At 40.9% G+C, this 19,824-nt stretch overlaps 2 protein-coding genes across 7 annotated transcripts; one reads left to right on the top strand and one right to left on the bottom strand.

The window, feature by feature from the left end:
• Positions 1-1,875: 1,875 nt before the first annotated feature.
• LOC137025075 (tripartite motif-containing protein 16-like) lies at positions 1,876-15,003 on the bottom strand. 6 transcript variants are annotated; one of them, XM_067393093.1, is made up of 7 exons: positions 14,419-14,991; positions 11,967-12,062; positions 11,648-11,881; positions 10,728-10,887; positions 8,652-8,666; positions 5,565-5,612; positions 1,876-3,330 (listed from the first exon to the last, which is right to left on the bottom strand). In XM_067393093.1, exons 1-7 carry the CDS (start codon positions 14,989-14,991, stop codon positions 2,795-2,797), a joined length of 1,662 nt encoding a protein of 553 aa, XP_067249194.1. In that variant the 3' UTR covers positions 1,876-2,794. The 6 variants fall into 6 exon arrangements, with proteins under 6 accessions (XP_067249194.1, XP_067249196.1, XP_067249193.1 ...); XM_067393095.1 differs by lacking the exon at positions 8,652-8,666 and adding an exon at positions 9,196-9,223 and having other exon boundaries at positions 5,565-5,587; XM_067393092.1 differs by lacking the exon at positions 8,652-8,666 and adding an exon at positions 9,724-9,728 and having other exon boundaries at positions 10,715-10,887.
• A 195-nt stretch (positions 15,004-15,198) lies between these two features.
• On the top strand, positions 15,199-16,708 carry LOC137025331 (putative nuclease HARBI1). Its single transcript, XM_067393331.1, has 5 exons — positions 15,199-15,205; positions 15,505-15,855; positions 15,963-16,075; positions 16,153-16,264; positions 16,365-16,708. Exons 1-5 carry the CDS (start codon positions 15,199-15,201, stop codon positions 16,706-16,708), a joined length of 927 nt encoding a protein of 308 aa, XP_067249432.1.
• The last annotated feature ends 3,116 nt before the right edge of the window (positions 16,709-19,824 follow it).

Genomic DNA, 19,824 nt, shown 5'->3' on the forward strand with positions numbered 1-19,824 from the left:
ACACATAAACAGAAATGTTGACAATATTTTATTGTTAGTATATCAACTTTAAAATAAAAAGCGCCATGGCCGGACACTGCTCACCCTTGCTCCACTCCTCTTTCTCTCTGCCTCCTTCCTCCTCTCTTTTCTATAGATGTCTCTATGAGACTCCCATCCCTTTTCTGCACTCATTTGCTAGAATTAATTCTTCAAAAAGTTAGAGCATGAAAAATCGTACATACCCACAGCAGCGACATTTGAATCTGCTGCAGTACAGCAAGAGAATGGGGACAAAATACTATATCTGCAGAACCATTAATATCCACAGGATGGGAGGCTTTGAACACCAATGAATACAAACAAATATCTTATAGAATTCACATTTATAAACTCATTGAATTAAATGTTTAACACTGTTACACATATAAAGGCTAGTTCCACCCAGTCCTCAAGTTTTTCTCTTGTGTCATCAAATCAAGGTTAAACCACTGGAGTCACATGGATTACTTTCAGGATGTCTTTACTACCTTTCTGGGGCTTGAAGTTGGTAGTTGTGTAGCTGTCAAAGGATGGACAGAAAGATCTCAGATTTCATTAAAAACATCTGCATTTGTGTTCTGAAGATGAACAAAAGTCTTCAAGTCTGGAATGACACGAGGGTGAGTGATTGCCAACAATGGTGAAGCTTTAAGAAGTCCCTACAGTTTTCAGCCAAAATAAGAGCTTTATGGTTTAACGTTTATACATGAAGAAATTCAGAAATAAATATTTTCTAGAATGATTAATTCTTTCCAAATATAACTATTCAAGTATTGTGTTGAAACTTCCAGCATTTTAATTTTCATAGCAAAATATGTGACAGAAAAACAAAGTATTGTATTATGTCATGTATTTTCTAAGGGAACATGGTGGCGTTTGCTCACAAAACCTTTGCATTCCCTCACAAAACTTTTTTATTCTTTGTGAGTGAAAGCAAAATTTCTCGGGGAATGCAAAACACAAAAGCATCAGCAAATAATTTTTCTTCCCATCTTCACTTCTTTTCCTTCACGTCCCTTTAGGGGATTCGTAATTCTCCAATATCGTTTAGGCCCAGGAAAGGTTTGGTTTATGATTTTTATGATTTATGATGAAAGGTTTATGATTTAATGCGATTAAACGCACGTCAACTCACGACCAGACTCACAAATCCTTCAGATAAATCAGTTGACCGACTTCCTCCATTTTATATTAATTCTGAATTATTGAACAGCTCTTTTGGAGTGTTCTTAAATTGTTAAGATAGTATTCTGAACAGGTGCCCCGTATTACAAAAGGGGGAAGGGGTCATCTGATACACTCATAACCACACCTTAAGTGACATGTGATCAAAAATCACTATGTCACCGGTGAATGGAGTAAAAATCACTACAGAATGATTGTGACCACCTGCATAATCTGGGTCACAAAAATATTAAATTAATTTTATGTTTTATTATATATGTGTGTGTGTTTTTATTATTATTATTTTTTTATATATTATATATATATATATATATATATATATATATATATATATATATTTAATTATAATGAGTGTGCACAGAACAGCTGCATTTTTTGAATTCGGAGTGGCAGTTGATAGTTGAGAGTTTTGTTTCTCTCATGACGACTGTGTGATTCAAGGACTAAAAGAGCAGTTAGGGAACACTGGAGTATATAACCTTGCGTGTTTGTGTTTGTGTGCGTGTTTGTGTTTGTGTGTGTGTGGTGATTATTTTCATTGAGCTTGCGAGCTCACACATTGAGTTAAATTATCAAAGCCAATTCAGAGATGATTAACAATCTTCACCGTTTATTTTTTAAGGAAAAGTCTGAACAAAGATCATTTCTATAATGTATGTTGTGGGTTAATCTTGTTAAATTTAATTTTTACAGCCATTTAATCCAACTTTAATTGATGATATATGTTGTTATTGTTTTATTTAGAAACTGAGGCAGGCATAAGATGTCTTTCTATTGTTTGTAATTTCAATAAATGTAATTGTGTATTGGAATCTGTTTGTGATTTATTAATTTTCCTTTATTTTAGTCTAAATAAGTTCATATTTATTAAAGCCATTCTTAAAGTTCATCTAACTAAAGTGAAGTTTTCAACTAAATATAATCAGTCCAGAAATACTTTGTCAGACACACATATTTTCAAATGAGTAAAACTAAAATAAGCCAATGCAAAAATGAACAAAATATAATGAGTTGTCAACAAAAGATTTTTTCCAGTGTTGGATTAGCTCAACTGTAAATATTATTTTACCTGCATTGTAAAATTATCTCTTTACTGCCTTTAAAGTTAAGATTATAAACATGAAAACAAATATATTTCTGTTGTAATAATACATTTGTACTGTAAAATTATATAATTCATTTTATTTAACACCATACTAATATTTGTTTAAAATTTTACACTTTGAAATCTTTAGACATTTGTGCCTCATGTTTTTATTTTGAATTGAAAATGGGTTTCCTGAAATAAAAGGGAAAACGAGAAAGAGGGCTCCAGTGAAAACAAGGGCTCGTAACAGCTAAAATGGGCTGCACTCACACACACACATACACACACACACACACACACACACACACACACTGATCTCACTGTCTATCTGAGGATTCATTACACACATTTATTCTTCATGTTATTTCACTGACAGAAGTTCAGCTGTAGTATTAATGTAATGAAGAGAAAATGAGAGACTCTATAACATCTCACTGTTACTGATTCATCATGAGCTCAAAGCATTATGGGTAGAGTCTCTCTACAGTCTATTCTGATTCATCAACACAGTTTCACTGATGATGCAGAACCAAACAGATTACCAACATAAAACCCAGGATAGAGCGGTTGAGTGAATGTGGTCTGGACTGTGTGGATGAGGCTCATTGTGTCTCCAGAGACGCTGTAGAAGGACAGAGTTCCTGCACTGTGATCCACATACACTCCTATTCTCCTGATGATGGACTCTACTGGAAGTTCAGTCTCTATGTTATTGTGTCTGAATGAGTAACTGGAGGAAGAGCAGATCAAACTCCAGGACTGATCATTAGATCCAAACAAACACTCTTTACCCAATCCCTTCCTGCTGATGCTCTTATATGACACTGATATATACACATAATCTCCACTCCACTCAATCTCCCAGTAACAGCGTCCACACACACTCTCTCTACACAACACCTGAAAGAAATAATCAAATCTGTCTGGATGATCAGGATACGACTGGACTGTGTCAGTATAAGTAATCACTCTGTTCCTCTCAGACAGACGGAGGTGTTTATTCACTGTGTTCAGATCCAGATTGAGCTGATGGGAATCTGATGGAGATAAAACACATCAGAATCAGGAATTATCAATCTGTCTGATATCCTGTACAAATCATTATCATTATCCATCATCTAGGTCCTTTACCCAACCTAAGAAAATGGTTCTTTAAAATCATAGTGATATTTCACAATATTACTGTTTTCACTGTATTTTGGATCAAATAGCAGAAGAGACTTATTTAAAAAAAACATAAAATAAAATAAAAAAACGTACCAACCCCAAATTATCTGTCATGATATTATATATATATTAGGGGTGTAACGGTACACAAAACTCACGGTTCGGTACAGTTTTCGGTACAGCAGGTGGAGAGAAAACTAAACATAAAATTGCTTTTTTTTAATTATTAAACAGAGGTTTACTGAACAAATTGTGTTTTTGTCTTTAAATATATTAAATTAAATTAAAACTGAAAGTTTCTTAAGGATAAAAAAAATGATCTCTGCTAATGCTATAAACTATGTAGGGAGCCCTAACTTGAAAGAAGCCCAAACTATTAGCCTAAATTCAATTGCTTTTTATTTTTAGATAAAATAATCAACACTCAAATAACAAATTGTATGCAAACCTGTAAGCTGCACCTAAGGCAGTTTTTGCATTAACTTCTAAATGTTTTTACTCCAATTCGTTGTTGAAATATAATCATTTCTACACAGTGGCTGTTATTTTAACATCAGATTTATTTAAACATACATTAAATAGCCTAATCAGGATATCACTAAAAGATTAAGTAAAATAATGAATATATTGGCTAATACAGTGCATATATTAAGCGAAAGAGTTCATTTCTCTAGCGAACTAACAAGCTGTGAACACTGAATGGCTTTTCTGAGGTAAATGCATCATGACATATTGTTGAATACGGACGCTTTCATTGATGTCTTTCTACCGTTGAAACACTGAATGAGCGATTACATGAGATATGACCGTTTCAGTAAGTTGTACTGAATCTTGCAACATACCTTCAGATGTTCTTTCATGTTTATTCTGTAACTAGTATTAAGGAGGAAGAGATGAACACATTCACTTGCGCTCCGCGCTCGCGCTGCCGGTTGAACTGAGGCGCCTGTACAGTGATCTGTCACCCCACATCAAAGCACGTCAAAATGGCATTTTCTGTTTAAACTTCATGATTTCGTGGACAGAATTTGAAGGATGACACTTTTTCTTATCGAAAGTAACAAAACGCAGAGCTTATTGCGGTTATTGGTGGTGAATATTGGTTGCAATGTAATTCTTCGGTACACACGTGCACCGTACCGAAAGCCCTGTACCGAAACGGTTCGGTACAAATACGTGTACCGTTACACCCCTAATATATATATATATTTTTATAATATTTCATTTTGTGTGATTACTATTATTATTCACCTATAAATCATGAATTTTATATTATATATGAATGCCACTGAATGCCACATAACAGATTTGACTGGATAGTTTAAATATTATCATTAGTTTCCCAAGGATCAAAAAAGCCAAGTAAATCAAATTATATTTATGAATGTTAAATAAATGCTTTAGAAATTTGGCACTGAAACTTTAATTATGTAGATCATCACAAACTGCAGGCAATCAGCAAACAGGAAGCATTCATAATATTTTTTTCCCATGGAAAACAAGTTGAAAAACATTGTTATATTGTGTCTGAATGCTAAACGCAGAAGTAGTTTTCATTGGAAGTTCAGCAGCTGCGCTACAGAAAGCTGACAGAAACACTGAAGTAAACAGTCGTGGTGATGGAAATGAAACACCGTCTATTCTGGGTCTGTTTTTTATATGTGGATTACTCCATTAGCTGGATTTCATTGTTAACTTTAAGAAAGTATAATGCATTAAAACAACCAATTTCAGAATCTGCAAATATTATAATGCATTTTAACTTTGGTTATAATTATATTTTATCATAAATAATGTATAATAAACATTATAAATACCTTTTATAATGCTATATACATAAGGGCTTTAAGTGTTACCAAAATTTATTTTACAAGTAATTACAAGTTTCATCTTGTAAGTATTTGACATTTATGTGCTTAAACGCCTCAACACCTTTTGAAGATATTGATTTCAGTGACTGCTGATGTTCTCTGAATGCCCCGTTAAGAAACACTAATTCACATTAAAACTCATAAAACTCTTCTGTCATGTTTCCTTTCTTCTTCTACAGGAAGAACATGAACACACTTAATGAGTTTTTCTGCTTGTTTTCTTAGTGACTTACATTGTAGGAAGTCGTTCCTGGTTCTGGGAACAATGTTGGTGAAAGTGACTGTGGAAATCAACGGACATTAAGAGTGTGATTATCATGGCAAGAGAAAATGATCCCTGCATCCGTTCCTAAGACATTTCTAATATGATCTTCTACATGATATGAGATGATGGAGGATTTCTTCACTGTAACCCTGTTCCCTGAAAAGGTTGGAACGAGAAGCTGCACTTTATTCAGCGCTATGGGAACGTCTTTAGTCGTGACCAGCTGTGAATATATGTGTAAAACAACGTCAATGAAATTGACCTATATTTATAGCCTTGTGTGACGTCATTGGAATGCGTCGTAGCGAGGCTATAATTAGATGTGCCACCTGTGCATCAGCAGATATTTTGTCTGAAGAGCAGTCCAGGGACATCTCAGTGCGGCAAAGAAGCGCAGCTTCTTGTTCCCGCCTTTTCAGGGAACAGGGTTACAGTGAAGTAACCCGGGGCGTTCCCTTTCAAAGGCTACACTCTAAGCTGCGCTTTATTCAGCGCTATGGGAACGAGAATACCCATGCCGCCGCACTGTGTGTCCGGACCCCCTGGCTGTGAAGTGTGTCACAAGCACAGAGAGTCTCAGACACTAGCTTGTGATGTAGAGTCAAGGACATGAGAGCCCGGAGTGACATGAACATCCAAACTATAAAACCTTATGAATGTGTGCGGAGAGGACAAACCTGCCGCATCACAAACATTTTGTAAGGGGGCGCCCCCCGCCAAAGCTCTAGAAGAGGCAACCCCCCTGGTGGAATGAGCCCTGATGCCCGTTGGCGAAGTGTGACCACGCGCCTCATAGGCAAGGGCAATAGCATCTCTCACCCAATGTGACATGGTCTGTTTCGTGGCGGCCGCACCCCTGTTATGGCCGCCATGACAAACAAACAGTTGCTCTGACTTACGCCACTGGCTAGTGCGGTGGACATAAGTCTGAAGAGCACGGACTGGACACAGTCTGTGAAGTCTCTCCTGCTCCGGCGTTGTGAATGGCGGAGGGCAGAAGGCTTCAAGAGTGACCGGATGCAAGTTCGAGAAAGGAACCTTAGGCAGATAGTCAGGATGAGGATGCAAAATCGCTTTCACCATTCCTGGGGCAAAGTCTAAGCAGGATGGCACAATGGACAGAGCCTGCAAATCCCCAATTCGTTTCAGAGAAGTTATAGCCATAAGAAAAAACATTTTCAGAGTTAACAGCTTGTCAGAAACTGACTCTAACGGTTCAAAGGGGGTCTCAACCAGGCCCTCTAGGACTAGAAGGGGGCTTAAGCCGCCTAGCTCCTCGAACGAAGCGAGAGAGCAGGACATGCTTGCCCAAAGGCACACCGTCGATCAGAGCGTGGCAAGCCGAGAGAGCGGCCACATAAACCCTGAGAGTGGCGGGGCATGTACCTGTCGATAACTTTTCCTGCAGGAAGTCCAGAACTGTAGCAATTTGGCAGTTTACTGGATCTGCATTGTGTGCAGTACACCATCTTTCAAAGACACCCCATTTGTTGGCATAACTTGCTCTAGTAGAGGGAGCTCTAGCATTTAAAATAGTCTCGATAACTTGAGGTGAAAGCCCTGTGTCCCTCAGTTGGTTCCCCTCAGGGGCCAAACATGAAGATTCCACATCTCTGGCCGGAGGATGAAATATTGTCCCCTGCGCCTGAGACAGAAGGTCCCTCCTGCTCGGTATCGCCCAGGGCGAGCCGTCGAGGAGAGATATTATCTCCGAGAACCATATTCTGTTCGGCCAATGTGGCGCTATCAGTAAGAGGCGAATCCCTTGTTGGCGAACCCTGGCTAGAACTCCCGGGAGCAGAGCAACTGGAGGAAAGGCATACAGGCGCATCGAAGGCCATGTATGTGCCATCGCATCCAGACCTAGGGGGGCTGGGTGACTCAGAGAGAAGTAAAGGGGACATTGCGCTGTCTGATGGGAGGCGAAGAGGTCCACCTCCGCCTCGTAGAATCTCAGCCATATCTGTTCCACTATGTCGGGGTGAAGTTTCCACTCCCCGCTCAGTAGTTTCTGTCTGGACAGTAAATCCGCTCCCACATTCTGGTACCCAGGAATGTACACTGCCCTCAGTGACAGGAACTTGTCCTGGCCCCAGAGGAAAATCTGTCGTGTTTAGATGGCGTGAACGCAGACCTCCCTGGCGATTTATATAAGAGACTGCTGTGGTGTTGTCCATCCGCACTAGGACATGGCAGCCTCTCAGCTGCTGGAGAAAGTATTTCAGGGCCAGAAATACAGCCATCAGCTCTAGGTAGTTGATGTGCCAGACGAGCTGATGGCCCTCCCATTCCCCTTGGGCTGGACGGCCATCTAAGACCGCTCCCCAGCCCATCAGGGAGGCATCTGTTGTTAGCAATCTGCGATGACATGGTGCCCCTAGCGTGGGACCCAGGGTGAGGAACCGGGGTCTGAGCCACATAGGGTACGAAGCCCGTGGCGCGTAACCCTTATTTGCCTGGCTTTGAGCCACAACTGAAACGGTCTCATATGCAGCAGGCCCATAGGGATTACCGAGGATGCTGATGCCATGAGACCAAACATTTTTTGATACTGAAGCACAGTGCAATCTTGGCCTAGCCTGACATTGTTCAGGGTGTTTAGAATAGTCTTGATTCGAGCGGGAGACAATTGTGCCCGCATCGTGGTCGAATCCCAAACGATCCCTAAATATGTCGTTCTCTGGGTTGGACAGAGAACGCTTTTCTTCTCGTTAAGTCTCAACCCTAGAGAAACCAGATGAGCTAAAACGACATCTCTGTGTTTTAATGCCATCTCTCGCGACTGCGCTAATATTAGCCAGTCGTCTATGTAGTTCAAAATGCGAATGCCCTGGAGTCGCAATGGAGCCAGTGCCACATCCATGCATTTTGTGTATGTGCGGGGTGATAGGGCTAGGCCGAATGGAAGAACCCGATACTGGTAGGCTTCGCCCCCGAAAGCGAACCTCAGGAACCTCCTGTGTTGTGGCAATATTTCGATGTGAAAATATGCGTCCTTGAGATCGATCGTGATGAACCAATCGCACTGTTGGATTTGCGACACGACCATCTTTACTGTTAACATTTTGAACTTGAGAGCTTTGACTGAACGTTTCAAGCCTCGAAGATCTAAGATTGGACGCAGCCCCCCGTCCTTCTTGGGTAACTAGGAAGTATCTGCTGTAATAACATGACTCTCTCTTTAGAGGGGGAACACGTTCTATAGCCCCTTTCTCCAGCAGAGATTGCAGCTCTTGTGACAGTGACGTCGCTTGCCCCGGCTTCACGGTAGTGGAGACCACGCCGTTGAAACGCGGAGGACGATGAGCAAATTGGATTCTGTATCCTAATTCTACTGTCTTTAGAACCCACGCAGATACCCCTGGCAGTAGTTTCCACGCTGCCAGTTTTTCTGAAATGGGCACTAATTTTGATACTTCCCTTTGAGGGGATGTTAGGTGTTCCGCGTCCTGATGCGTTACAGGACCTAACATTTCGCTGGAAACCGCTGCCCCCCGAAGCACCAGAGGTGCCGGGGAAGGAGGGTTTACGTGGGGATGTCGAGAAGGGGCGGGTTTTAAGTGTAGTACGCGCCCCGTCCTGAGGGGGGCAATCCCCACAGGGCTGGGCGCAAGACCATCAGAACTTCTTCTTTTTTTGTAGAATGGTCCTGAGGTCTTGCCTGGGAGGTTGCTGCGGGCGGCGAGACGGTCCCCAATCCTTGTGAGGGGGAGCTCGACTCGCCACACTTTGTTTCTGCACCTCCCTTTTTGAAGGACCGGGTTGGGGCTGGGTGGCCGATGGCCCCTCCCCTTGAGTGCGGCGAGGAAGGAACTGCACGAATGCTTCCTCAGACTTCTTCACCTCCCGAAACCTGTTGACGGCTGTGTTGACGGATTCGTAGGCCGGAAGGTGTCACTGGCGCATCGAGCATAAAGACGCGGTCTTTGTCTTTAATGCCGGTGAGATTGAGCCACAGGTGCCTCTCCGTGCTGACCAGAGCAGCCATAGAACGGCCGATAGCACGGGCCGTCTGCTTGGTGGCACGGAGAGACAGATCTGTGGCACAACGAAGTTCTGAGAAAGCTTCCTCGAAGAAGGGGAGAGATTGATGTTGAGACACCTCCCCCTGGCCACCGGACAGAAACCTATCCTCTAACTTTGTGCGTTTGGGGGTCTCTTTTTCCTGTGGCCAGTCTAGCTGTAATCTGGCCACAGCTCGAGTTACTACCTCGAGTAATTCCTCAACAGCTTTATCATCACGTGAGGAACACTCAGAGGCAGCACACTCGAAAAGAGATTCGTCATCCCCCGCGCAAACTGAAGAAGCACCGGAGCGTGCTTCAGGATCGCGCGAAGGGACGCGTGGATCAGGTGACAGAGTGGGCGAAAGGGCAGGACCCGTCTCCCGCTCGTCCGCCAAATCTATCTGCGAGCCCCACGAACGTACAGTGGGTGCTGACTCTTGGAAGTAAGCCAAACGAGCGCGAAGCATTTTAACTGTGAAGAGATCACAGTGCTCACACTCGCCGCCTTCTAACGCAAGAGCAGCGTGCTCTTCCCCCAAACAAACAAAGCAATACTGGTGTGTGTCCGCGTCGGACATAGGATGCGAGCATGGAGGCGCACTCCGCTTGCTTTGCTCGCTCATACTTTTCTCTCAATAAGATATATATTTATATATATATATATATATATATATATATATATATATATATATATATATATATATATATATATGAGTGTTCAATTCACTTGCAGCAAGCAGAGATGAAGAGGAACAGAGAGAAAAGTTCTGCCCACTGCCTATCGAATCTAACTCCTAACAGAGTAGAGGAAAGAAAGATGACAGGGCTTGCTTTTTTTTTTTTTAGACATTAATAGCACTGTTTGAAACACACAGACTTTACACACAACTTCACAGAGTGGACTCTGAAGACAAAAGATTTGCTGATGCACAGGTGGCACATCTAATTATAGCCTCGCTACGACGCATTCCAATGACGTCACACAAGGCTATAAATATAGGTCAATTTCATTGACGTTGTTTTACACATATATTCACAGCTGGTCACGACTAAAGACGTTCCCATAGCGCTGAATAAAGCGCAGCTTAGAGTGTAGCCTTTGAAAGGGAACTCCAGGACTTTACCTCTGTCAGAGATCTTCTTCAGCTCCTCTTTGCAGAAATCCTCCAGTTTGTCTCTCAGCTGACGGACAGATTCTCTCACGACATCAAAAGAGGAGAGAGAACTGAAGGGATCATCATTTACGTCTGTAGATTCAGGAGGAGCTGAGAGAGACTGGAAACTCTACAGAAAACAGAAATCAAAGCTCATCACCTCCACACTTCAGCCAATAACCTGCACTACTGTCAGATTTGAGCAGCTCTTGTTGATCTTTAGTAACTCTCCTCAATCCAGCACTTTCACAGCATCAGATTCATTCTTCTCATGTTCATTATATCATGTTAGAGCTGTAAGTTCTAGTGTTTGACACTTACACTATATGTGAACTTTCTAGGAAAACACTTGGATGATCAAACATCTGACAATAACATAAATGTAACAGATCAAAAGCATCAATGGAGTCACATGACAGGGTTGAGTAGATTTGATCAGGAAAAGCAGTTGAAAAGCAATGAGTAGATTGATGATTATTTATAATTTTTGAGTAGTTAGTGGCTCTGAAATTCAGAAGGACTCTTAGGACACGATCTCAAGGTCAGGTTTTGTGTGGTTTAAATACACTGAAGCATCACTAATATACAGCCTCACTTCCTGTTTGAGGACTAAATATTTAAAATATTAGTGAAGTTTTGAATTGTTGTCATCTGGAATCTCAATATATCTTGTCAGGAAAATGTTTCCCAAGAGATTTCCAGAGCTGAACTGCATTTGTAAGTGCGTCGCTCTCAAAAGAAGAAGATCAGATGAGAGTCTGACTGATGATTAATAACTGAACACACAGATCAACACTTCAGTCAATGGCTCATTCTGCTCTCATGAAATGTTTCTCTGTGAGTCTCTTGCTCATGTCCACTATGATCCTGTTCTTCTAGATCTCTGTTACCTGCAGGAAATGGATGTGATCCTGTGTGTGTGAAAGCTGCTCCAGCTCAGCGTCTCTCCTCCTCAGATCATTGATCTCCTGCTCCAGTTGCTCCAGTCGTCCTTCAGCTCGACTCACTGCAGTCTTTTCCTGATCTCTGATCCGCTGTGTGGCCTCAGAGCGGCTTCTCTCAATGGAGCGGATGAGCTCAGTGAAGATCCTCTCACTGTCCTCCACTGCTGTCTGTGCAGAGCGCTGTTAGGACACACATCACAATCACACAGTGGCTTCAGTGAGTCTGACTGAGACTTCTCAAACTTCTCTTCTTCTCCAGACTCACCTTATGAGACTCCACAGCCTCTCTCAGCTGCTGAAGATCTTTCTCTCTCTGCTGGATCCTCTGCTGGAAACACCTCTGCGTCTCATTCAGCTGGTGCTAAAGGACAAACCAATGACAGGGGAAACATCACATAAATCATCAAGTCAACAGATATGAATCCAGTATCAGTGAAGTGCTGAGATTGAGGGTTAAAGATCTTTCATGATAAGATTATAGGTTCATTCATAAGTGTCAGCATTATTTCATCAATGCCTAGTTTTATAGGGATAGTTCACCCAGAAATGTAAATTCTTTCATTGTTTACTCATCCTCATGTCTTTACAAACTTGTATGATTTTCTCTTGCAGAACACAAATAAGATGTTCTGAATAATGTCTCTGTTTCTCGAGCCCAAATCAAATAACAGAAAATGTCACTGGCTCATGCATTTCACATGACTAAACATGCAAACATATTTGACTTTTCCTATCACTTAAGAAGATTTATGTTATGTATGCATACTATGGTCCTAAATAATATTCAAAATTAGAATTACTGTGTCCCAAATCATAGTATGATTATTCCAAAGATACCCGGATGATCTACTGTTTAGAGTCCGAAGTGAAGATCGGCGCACACTCTAACGGAAAATATTGACCACAACCCAACATGAATAAAACAAACATGGTGGATTGACGAGTCCGATGGTTAAGCAGAAAGGTTTAGATAAATATGTTTGAGTGAATAATAATCAGTATATAACCTGACGAAAAGATCTTTATTCAATGTTATCCATGTTATTTTTCATCTGCAACAGCATTGTGAACTTTTGTAATGATATATTTGTCATTAACTTTTAAATGCATCATTATGCAAACACATGAGGAGAGTCTACTTGTGAAAGATCCACTGCTGGCAGATCAACCTGCTACTACATTTCTCCCTGAAACGGTAGGAAATTAAATTTAATTGAATGTGGAGAATGTTAACTGTGACAAGATGATTGACAGGACAGTTTAAACTGTGACAGGATGTGTGTAATTAAGTGATAGAGATGTCCGTTACAGGTGTACATACTGCCCTACCCTTGGTACCAATAATTGTGGAGGACACTGTATGACATAGTGTGTCCCAAAGTTTGCCTACACTTCTGCTTCACATTCAGAAGTCTGTACGGTTTTGTTTCTTCAAAAACAGTACATACTTTTAGGGCACAGTGTAAGTAGGTGAATTGGGACACAGCATTAGATTACCCCCCATGGAGTTGTATGGATTTCATTTAATGTGCTCTTTGAAGATGGAAACTTTTGGACCCTAATGACTTTCAATAAATGGAGAAATTAGATATTGCTTAACCTTTTGAGTGGTACGGTCCCACATATGGGATTTAGAACGTTCAGTGACGTCACATGACTGCCGGATTCAAACTGTGCTTTCGCGTTTTGGCTGTGAGACGGATGCGCTCAGTGCTTGTCATTTTTCAAAACTATGCAGTGTTTTCAACCACATAATGCTCATTTTAGATTTCAGACATTTAAATACACAAATTCTGAACTGCACCGCAAACTAAAGATGGTGACACCCATCTCGCTTTATAGATCAAGATCATTAATAAAGGTTTTTAAATGACAAAACACACTCATATGTATTTGAGAAGCGAAATATCAGGTAGTTGATGACATGGTAAGCAAGTTTGTGAATATTTTAAATAAAAAAGGAAACAACAAAATAAAAACAATACATCTGTCATACAGTTATTGTGGCTGTGGTGTGTCACGTGACAAGCATGACATGTCGCCATAGAAGCAATAAGGGGAAACGTTCTAAAATATCGGACGCCTTAAAAAAACTCACCTTGGGAGGTCAGCTAGAATATTTTAAACTTATGCTTGAAAAGGTTAAAATACCTTCTTTTGTGTTCCTCAGAAAAGAAAGTCACTCCAGTTTGGAATAACATGAGTAAATGATGAATGTGAACTTCTGGTTTAAAGGGGTCCTATTAAGAAGACTAATCATTCAGTCCTGTCAATCATCATTAAGAGCGTACAAAAAGGTGCGTTCATGTGGCCTCGTAATTCCTGTTGTTATGAGATTCTAGCTTGTAAAAAGCATCCACGTCCTCGTAGAGCTCATAATTACAGCTTGTAAGCTGGGAGTTTTCTGAAAGCTCCCACATGTACCACATGGCCGCTGTACCATTTTTATGGTAAAGCGTGTTACAACATTCCTGACACAAAAGCTAAGCAGTAGATCAATCACAATAGACTGGGACCAGCTGACCAATCAGAGCAGACTGTGATTTTAAGCAGACTTAGTAATTTTCAGAAGGTGGGTTTAAAGAAACTGAAACAAAAACAGTGTTCAGACAGAGAGTGTAAACAGACATTAAACAATTTAAATGTATTCTAGTAGACACCATAAACATAATCATGAGCCTGTAAACGAACATAATGGGACCTCTTAAAGTTCATACCTGTTTCTCTGTCCTCTGTGCAGCAACTGATACAGTGTCGTGGTTTTTATGTTCATCCATCGTACACAGCAGACATATACACTTCTGATCAGTGCGGCAGAAAACCTCAAGGATCTTGTCGTGTTTCGGGCAGATCATCTCCTGCAGTCGTCCAGTGGCTTCAGTCAAATTGTGTCTCTTTCCTTTAAACCAACTCTCATGATGTTCAAGGTGATTCTGACAGTAAGAGTTCAGACACACCAGACAGGACTTGACGGCTTTGTGTTTTCTTCCAGTACAGACGTCACACTGCACATCTCCAGCTCCAGCGTAACAGTCAGCAGGAAGTTTAATCTTCTTCAGTTTCTCCACCATTTCAGCCAGAATGGTGTTTTTAGCTAAAGCAGGTCTTGGACTGAAGGTCTGTCTGCACTGAGGACAGCTGTAGACTCTCATCTGATCCTCCTGATCCCAGCAGCCTGTAATACAGATCTTACAGTAACTGTGTCCACAGGGAATGGCCACTGGATCCTTCAGGAGATCCAGACACACTGAACACATGAACTCATCCTGAGAAATTTTGGCTTCTGCCATTTTACTGCATGAATACAGAGACACAAACACACAACAGCTCAACTACACTTCAGTTTCAGTTTCTCTGAAGTCATGTGTTTCCTGTTTCCTGGTTCTGTGTTTGAGTGACGTGTGTAAAACAGGGGCCCGTTTCAGAAAGGAGGTTAACTGAAAACTCTGAGTATGTTAACCCTGAAATGAGGGAAACTCTGGGTTTTCCGTTTCAGAATGGGAGGTATGTCAAACCCGAGAAAGCAGGGTAAGTCAGTTACCATGGTAACTTACTCTGTGAACCTAACCTGGTCGGGAGCAGGTTTTCTTCGGTAAACCCAGAGTTTCTTTCGGTCTCCTCCCCTTTTTTAAAGAGGAAGTGGTGTTTAAACACCTCATTCATTCTTTCGATACATTCATTTATTGCGCATACAGAGACCTGCACGCAGTGAAAATGGCATGTCCTTTTATGGAGGATCCTGAAGATGAGGAGGCTGCACTAATTTGCAAAGAGTTACATTTACATCGGGAGAGGATTTTGAGACCTTGAGTGGATTTTTTGTCATTATTCCCATGCATTTTTATTTGAGCGGTATTATTTTTCTTTACAGTCAATTAGATATATTCATAATCTCATCCATCCTTACATCAGAAACACCAGCCATCGTGGCCGTGCTCTTACGTCCGAGCAGATGCTTTGTGTTGCTTTGCGTTTCTTTGCAAACGGCAGTTTTCTTTATAACATCGAGGATGCAGAGCACATTAGTAAGGCCACTGTGTGCAGAACAGTAAGAAAAGTGTGCCTCGCTCTCAAGCGCTTTCTGCGAATTTTTGTGGTGTTTCCTGGGCACAAACCCCTGAGAGCCATCAAAGAGGAGTTTCACAGGATTGCAGGTTAGTGGTGTAGAAATCAGTTTAAATGAGGCTAATCTGAAAAATGATGATCAGTTAATAAAATGTTGTTGTGACCTCTGTAAATTAATAATCAGAATTCCCTTTAGGATTTCCAAATGTGGTTGGATGCACTGATGACACACATGTCCCCATCATTGCACCTTCTGAAAATGAAGCTGACTATGTCAACAGGAAGTCCTTCCACAGTATTAATGTGCAGGTACACTGACTAGCCCATTCCAATGGTCAAATACTACATCACAATAACTTATATGTGTAATTCTTTGCACTGTCAAGATCATATGTGATGCTGCACATATCATCACAAATGTGGAGGCCAAGTGGCCCGGCTCTGTTCATGACTCACGAATATATCGTGAGTCCACCCTGAGCAACAGGCTGGAATGTGGTAAGTAAATGTATGCTCTGTACACTTATTTCAATGCATGCACTACACACTTACAGGGGCACATCTATGCAGCACTAAACCAATGTTACATTTCTTACAGGAGAGATCGATGGCTTTCTGCTGGGAGATAGGGGTTACCCATGCCAACCAAAACTAATGACCCCTTACCCAGAACCTGAACCAGGCCCCCAGCAACGCTTCAATGTGGCACACTGCAGGACAAGAGCCCAGGTGGAGATGACCATAGGCCTGTTGAAAGCACGCTTTCAGTGCCTACGTCACCTCAGGGTAACCCCTGAGAGGGCCTGCGACATTATTTTGGCATGTGTTGTTCTCCATAATATTGCCATAATTAGAGGGGAGCAACACCCTGCCCTACAAATACAAGACCCTGAGGAAGACCCCGTCAACCCTGCAGATTTCCAGGATGGAAGGGTAGTTTGAGATATTATATGCCGCAATTTCTTTGCGGATTAATCAGCCATCACCACCACAACCACACACAAAAGAAACAAAATCAATAAATACAAAATCACAACCATTTATTTGTTCTTCTTCATTTCCTACAAATACAAAAGCAACGGTTAGATTTTAATATTCTTCCAATAATTCATAGAATTCCCATGTGGCCATACACTCACCTCCAGCTGTAGTTTCAGGATCTCAATTTCCAAATCTGCCTTTTGGATCTGACGATCCAAGTATATAATTTCTTTGTCATTTTTTTCTATTTTTTAAATCAGATGAAGTCTATTAACTCCTTAACTGGCAACTGAATATACAGTAGTAGATTAGAGTTACATAATGTAGTTCTAAACAAATTCTACAGAATTAAACTGTGGCATTTACTGAAAATCACTGAACTCTGTTCATCTGTGCAACAGAAGTTGATGGACCGTCCTCCTGCTGTTCTTCCACACTCTAGGGGGAAAGAAGAATGTCTGTTTATACACTTGTAACATACATAAACTTTCCTATAGACACAAATTGGAAGAATGTGAATGTGTAGACACTATATTAATATTACCTCTGTAGGCCTTTCTGTGTCAGAGGTGGTTTCATCATCCTCATCATCCTGTGAAGATGAGCATTTGGTTGAGTACACTTTATAACACTATTTGTCATAATTTCTGGTGTATTGAGTAGGCTACTTACAACTGCCTGGGGTTCTGTTGGGACAGGAGGCTCCAAAAGACAGATATTACCATCAGAATCTGTTGGGACAAACAAAAAAACCCAACCCAAATTGAAATAAATGGAAATATCAGAATATTATATATATATATATATATATATATATATATATATATATATATATAGCTAGGCCTCTTACATTTTATGAAGGCACTTGTATCCTGGGGAGTGACTGGCTCTGATGAGCTCCCTCCAGGAATTCCCTCAGCCACTGGCCTGCCGGTGTTCAGGCTCAGGGCCATTTCCTCGGCATTCGCGATTGGTGGTGGTGCAGGTCCTCCCCCTGTTTTACGGGCCTCTGCCTTCTTTCTGTTGGCTGAGTAGAAGTCAAATGACAATGAACATTTAATGGTTTGAAAACACCATTAGACCTATGTCAAAAATGCTTCTGCACTGCTAGACACTGGATGATATTTAGTTATATAATATGTCATATGTTTGTTAATTCTGGTAGCCTACGCCCATGATATGCTCAAGTCTTACCTGATTGAATTATGTTTTTATATTTCATTTTTAGCTGCTGCCACGTCCTTTTTATGCCTGCAGGATTGCAACTACATGAAAATGAAAATTAGGTTCAATATTGTACTGTTCTTCCACTTTCACTTCTGATATTATAGCAGTGTTGAGTATTTAATTATTTATTACCAATTTCTTTATAATAAGAAATATATAACAACCTCAACCACAATACAAGGATAGACAGTAAACCGCACTTTTAATTCGTACAAATTTTTTTTAATGCAATTGCATCAGAAGTAACTTTAATTAAATTACAGAAAAGAGTAGCTAATCCCTTATTTGTTCAAGTAAAAAAGTTCATTAGTACTTAGTATTTAATTACACCCATCACTGTATAACAGTAATTCAAATTTAAACGTACGCATTGACTCAAGCAGCTATTTTTTCCCACGCTAACTCTCTCTCTTTTGCAGCTGCAGCCGTGTTGCTTTTTTTTTTTCGGAAAATGTGCTCATGCTCACTGTAAGCTTGCATGAGCACATCAAGTTCAGCCGGTGAAAAATATGCAGAACGTTTTTTTTCGGGTGCTGTTGCCATGGTGAATCATAATATCTGCGCTCCGTTGATAATGGCTTTTTATAGTCGTGGTGCACGCGCTTGGGTAAAACAGATCCAATCACAACATCAGAAAGCAGCTATTATGTCTGTTTTCGAAGCAATTGATGGTAAAATTTTGGAAGAAACAGTACAGCACCTTAAAACATCAACCTGCGCCCTTGACACACTTCCCACATCTTTTTTCAAAAGTGTGTTTAACTGTTTAGAAGCAGATCTCCTAGAAGTGGTAAATGCCTCACTTCTCTCTGGGACTTTTCCAAAATCCCTGAAAACTGCAGTTGTCAAGCCCCTCCTGAAAAAGAGCAATCTGGATAACACCATATTGAGCAACTACAGGCCAATTTCAAATCTTCCTTTCATAGGCAAGATCATTGAAAAAGTTGTTTTCAATCAGCTGAACAAGTTCTTAAGCTTGAATGGATACTTTGACAACTTTCAATCTGGTTTCCGACCGCATCACAGCACAGAGACAGCACTCATAAAGATAATAAATGATATTCGCCTTAACACAGATTCAGGTAAATTATCAGTGCTGGTTCTACTCGACCTCAGTGCTGCGTTTGACACTGTCGATCACAACATTCTTCTTGACAGGCTGGAAAACTGGGTTGGGCTTTCTGGGATGGTCCTTAAATGGTTCAGGTCATACTTAAAAGGGAGAGGTTATTATGTGAGTATCGGTGACCATAAGTCTGAGTGGACATCCATGATATGCGGAGTCCCTCAAGGTTCAATTCTTGCACCCCTCCTGTTCAACCTATATATGCTGCCACTGAGCCAAATAATGAGAAAGAACCAAATTGCATATCAAAGCTATGCAGATGACACGCAGATTTACCTAGCCCTATCACCTAACGACTACAGCCCCATTGACTCCCTGTGCCAGTGCATTGATGAAATTAAAAATTGGATGTGTCTAAACTTCCTTCAGTTAAACAAAGACAAAACTGAAATCATTGCGTTTGGAAACAAAGATGAAGTTCTCAAAGTGAACATGTACCTTCACTCTAGGGGTCAAACAACTAAAAATCAAGTCAGGAATCTTGGTGTGAATTTGGAGTCAGATCTGAGTTTCAGTAGCCATGTAAAGACAATAACTAAATCAGCATATTATCATCTCAAAAATATTGCAAGAATTAGATGCTTTGTCTCCAGTCAAGACTTAGAGAAACTTGTTCATGCTTTCATCACCAGCGGGGTGGATTATTGTAATGGGCTCCTCACTGGTCTTCCCAAAAAGACCATAAGACAGCTGCAGCTCGTACAGAACGCTGCTGCCAGGATTC

The sequence above is a fragment of the Chanodichthys erythropterus genome, chromosome 8 (genome assembly GCF_024489055.1).
Source record: "Chanodichthys erythropterus isolate Z2021 chromosome 8, ASM2448905v1, whole genome shotgun sequence".
Lineage (NCBI taxonomy): Eukaryota > Metazoa > Chordata > Actinopteri > Cypriniformes > Xenocyprididae > Chanodichthys > Chanodichthys erythropterus.

Coding starts and splice junctions, on each gene's coding strand:
- LOC137025075 (XM_067393096.1), bottom strand. CDS start 14,991: ATGGCAGAAGCCAAAATTTCTCAGGATGAGTTCATGTGTTCAGTGTGT. Junction 11,882..11,966: donor AGGCTGTGGAGTCTCATAAG/GTGAGTCTGGAG, acceptor GTGTCCTAACAG/CGCTCTGCACAGACAGCAGT. Junction 10,888..11,647: donor ATCACATCCATTTCCTGCAG/GTAACAGAGATC, acceptor TGTTTTCTGTAG/AGTTTCCAGTCTCTCTCAGC.
- LOC137025331 (XM_067393331.1), top strand. Junction 15,856..15,962: donor GGAGTTTCACAGGATTGCAG/GTTAGTGGTGTA, acceptor AATTCCCTTTAG/GATTTCCAAATGTGGTTGGA. Junction 16,265..16,364: donor GAGCAACAGGCTGGAATGTG/GTAAGTAAATGT, acceptor CATTTCTTACAG/GAGAGATCGATGGCTTTCTG.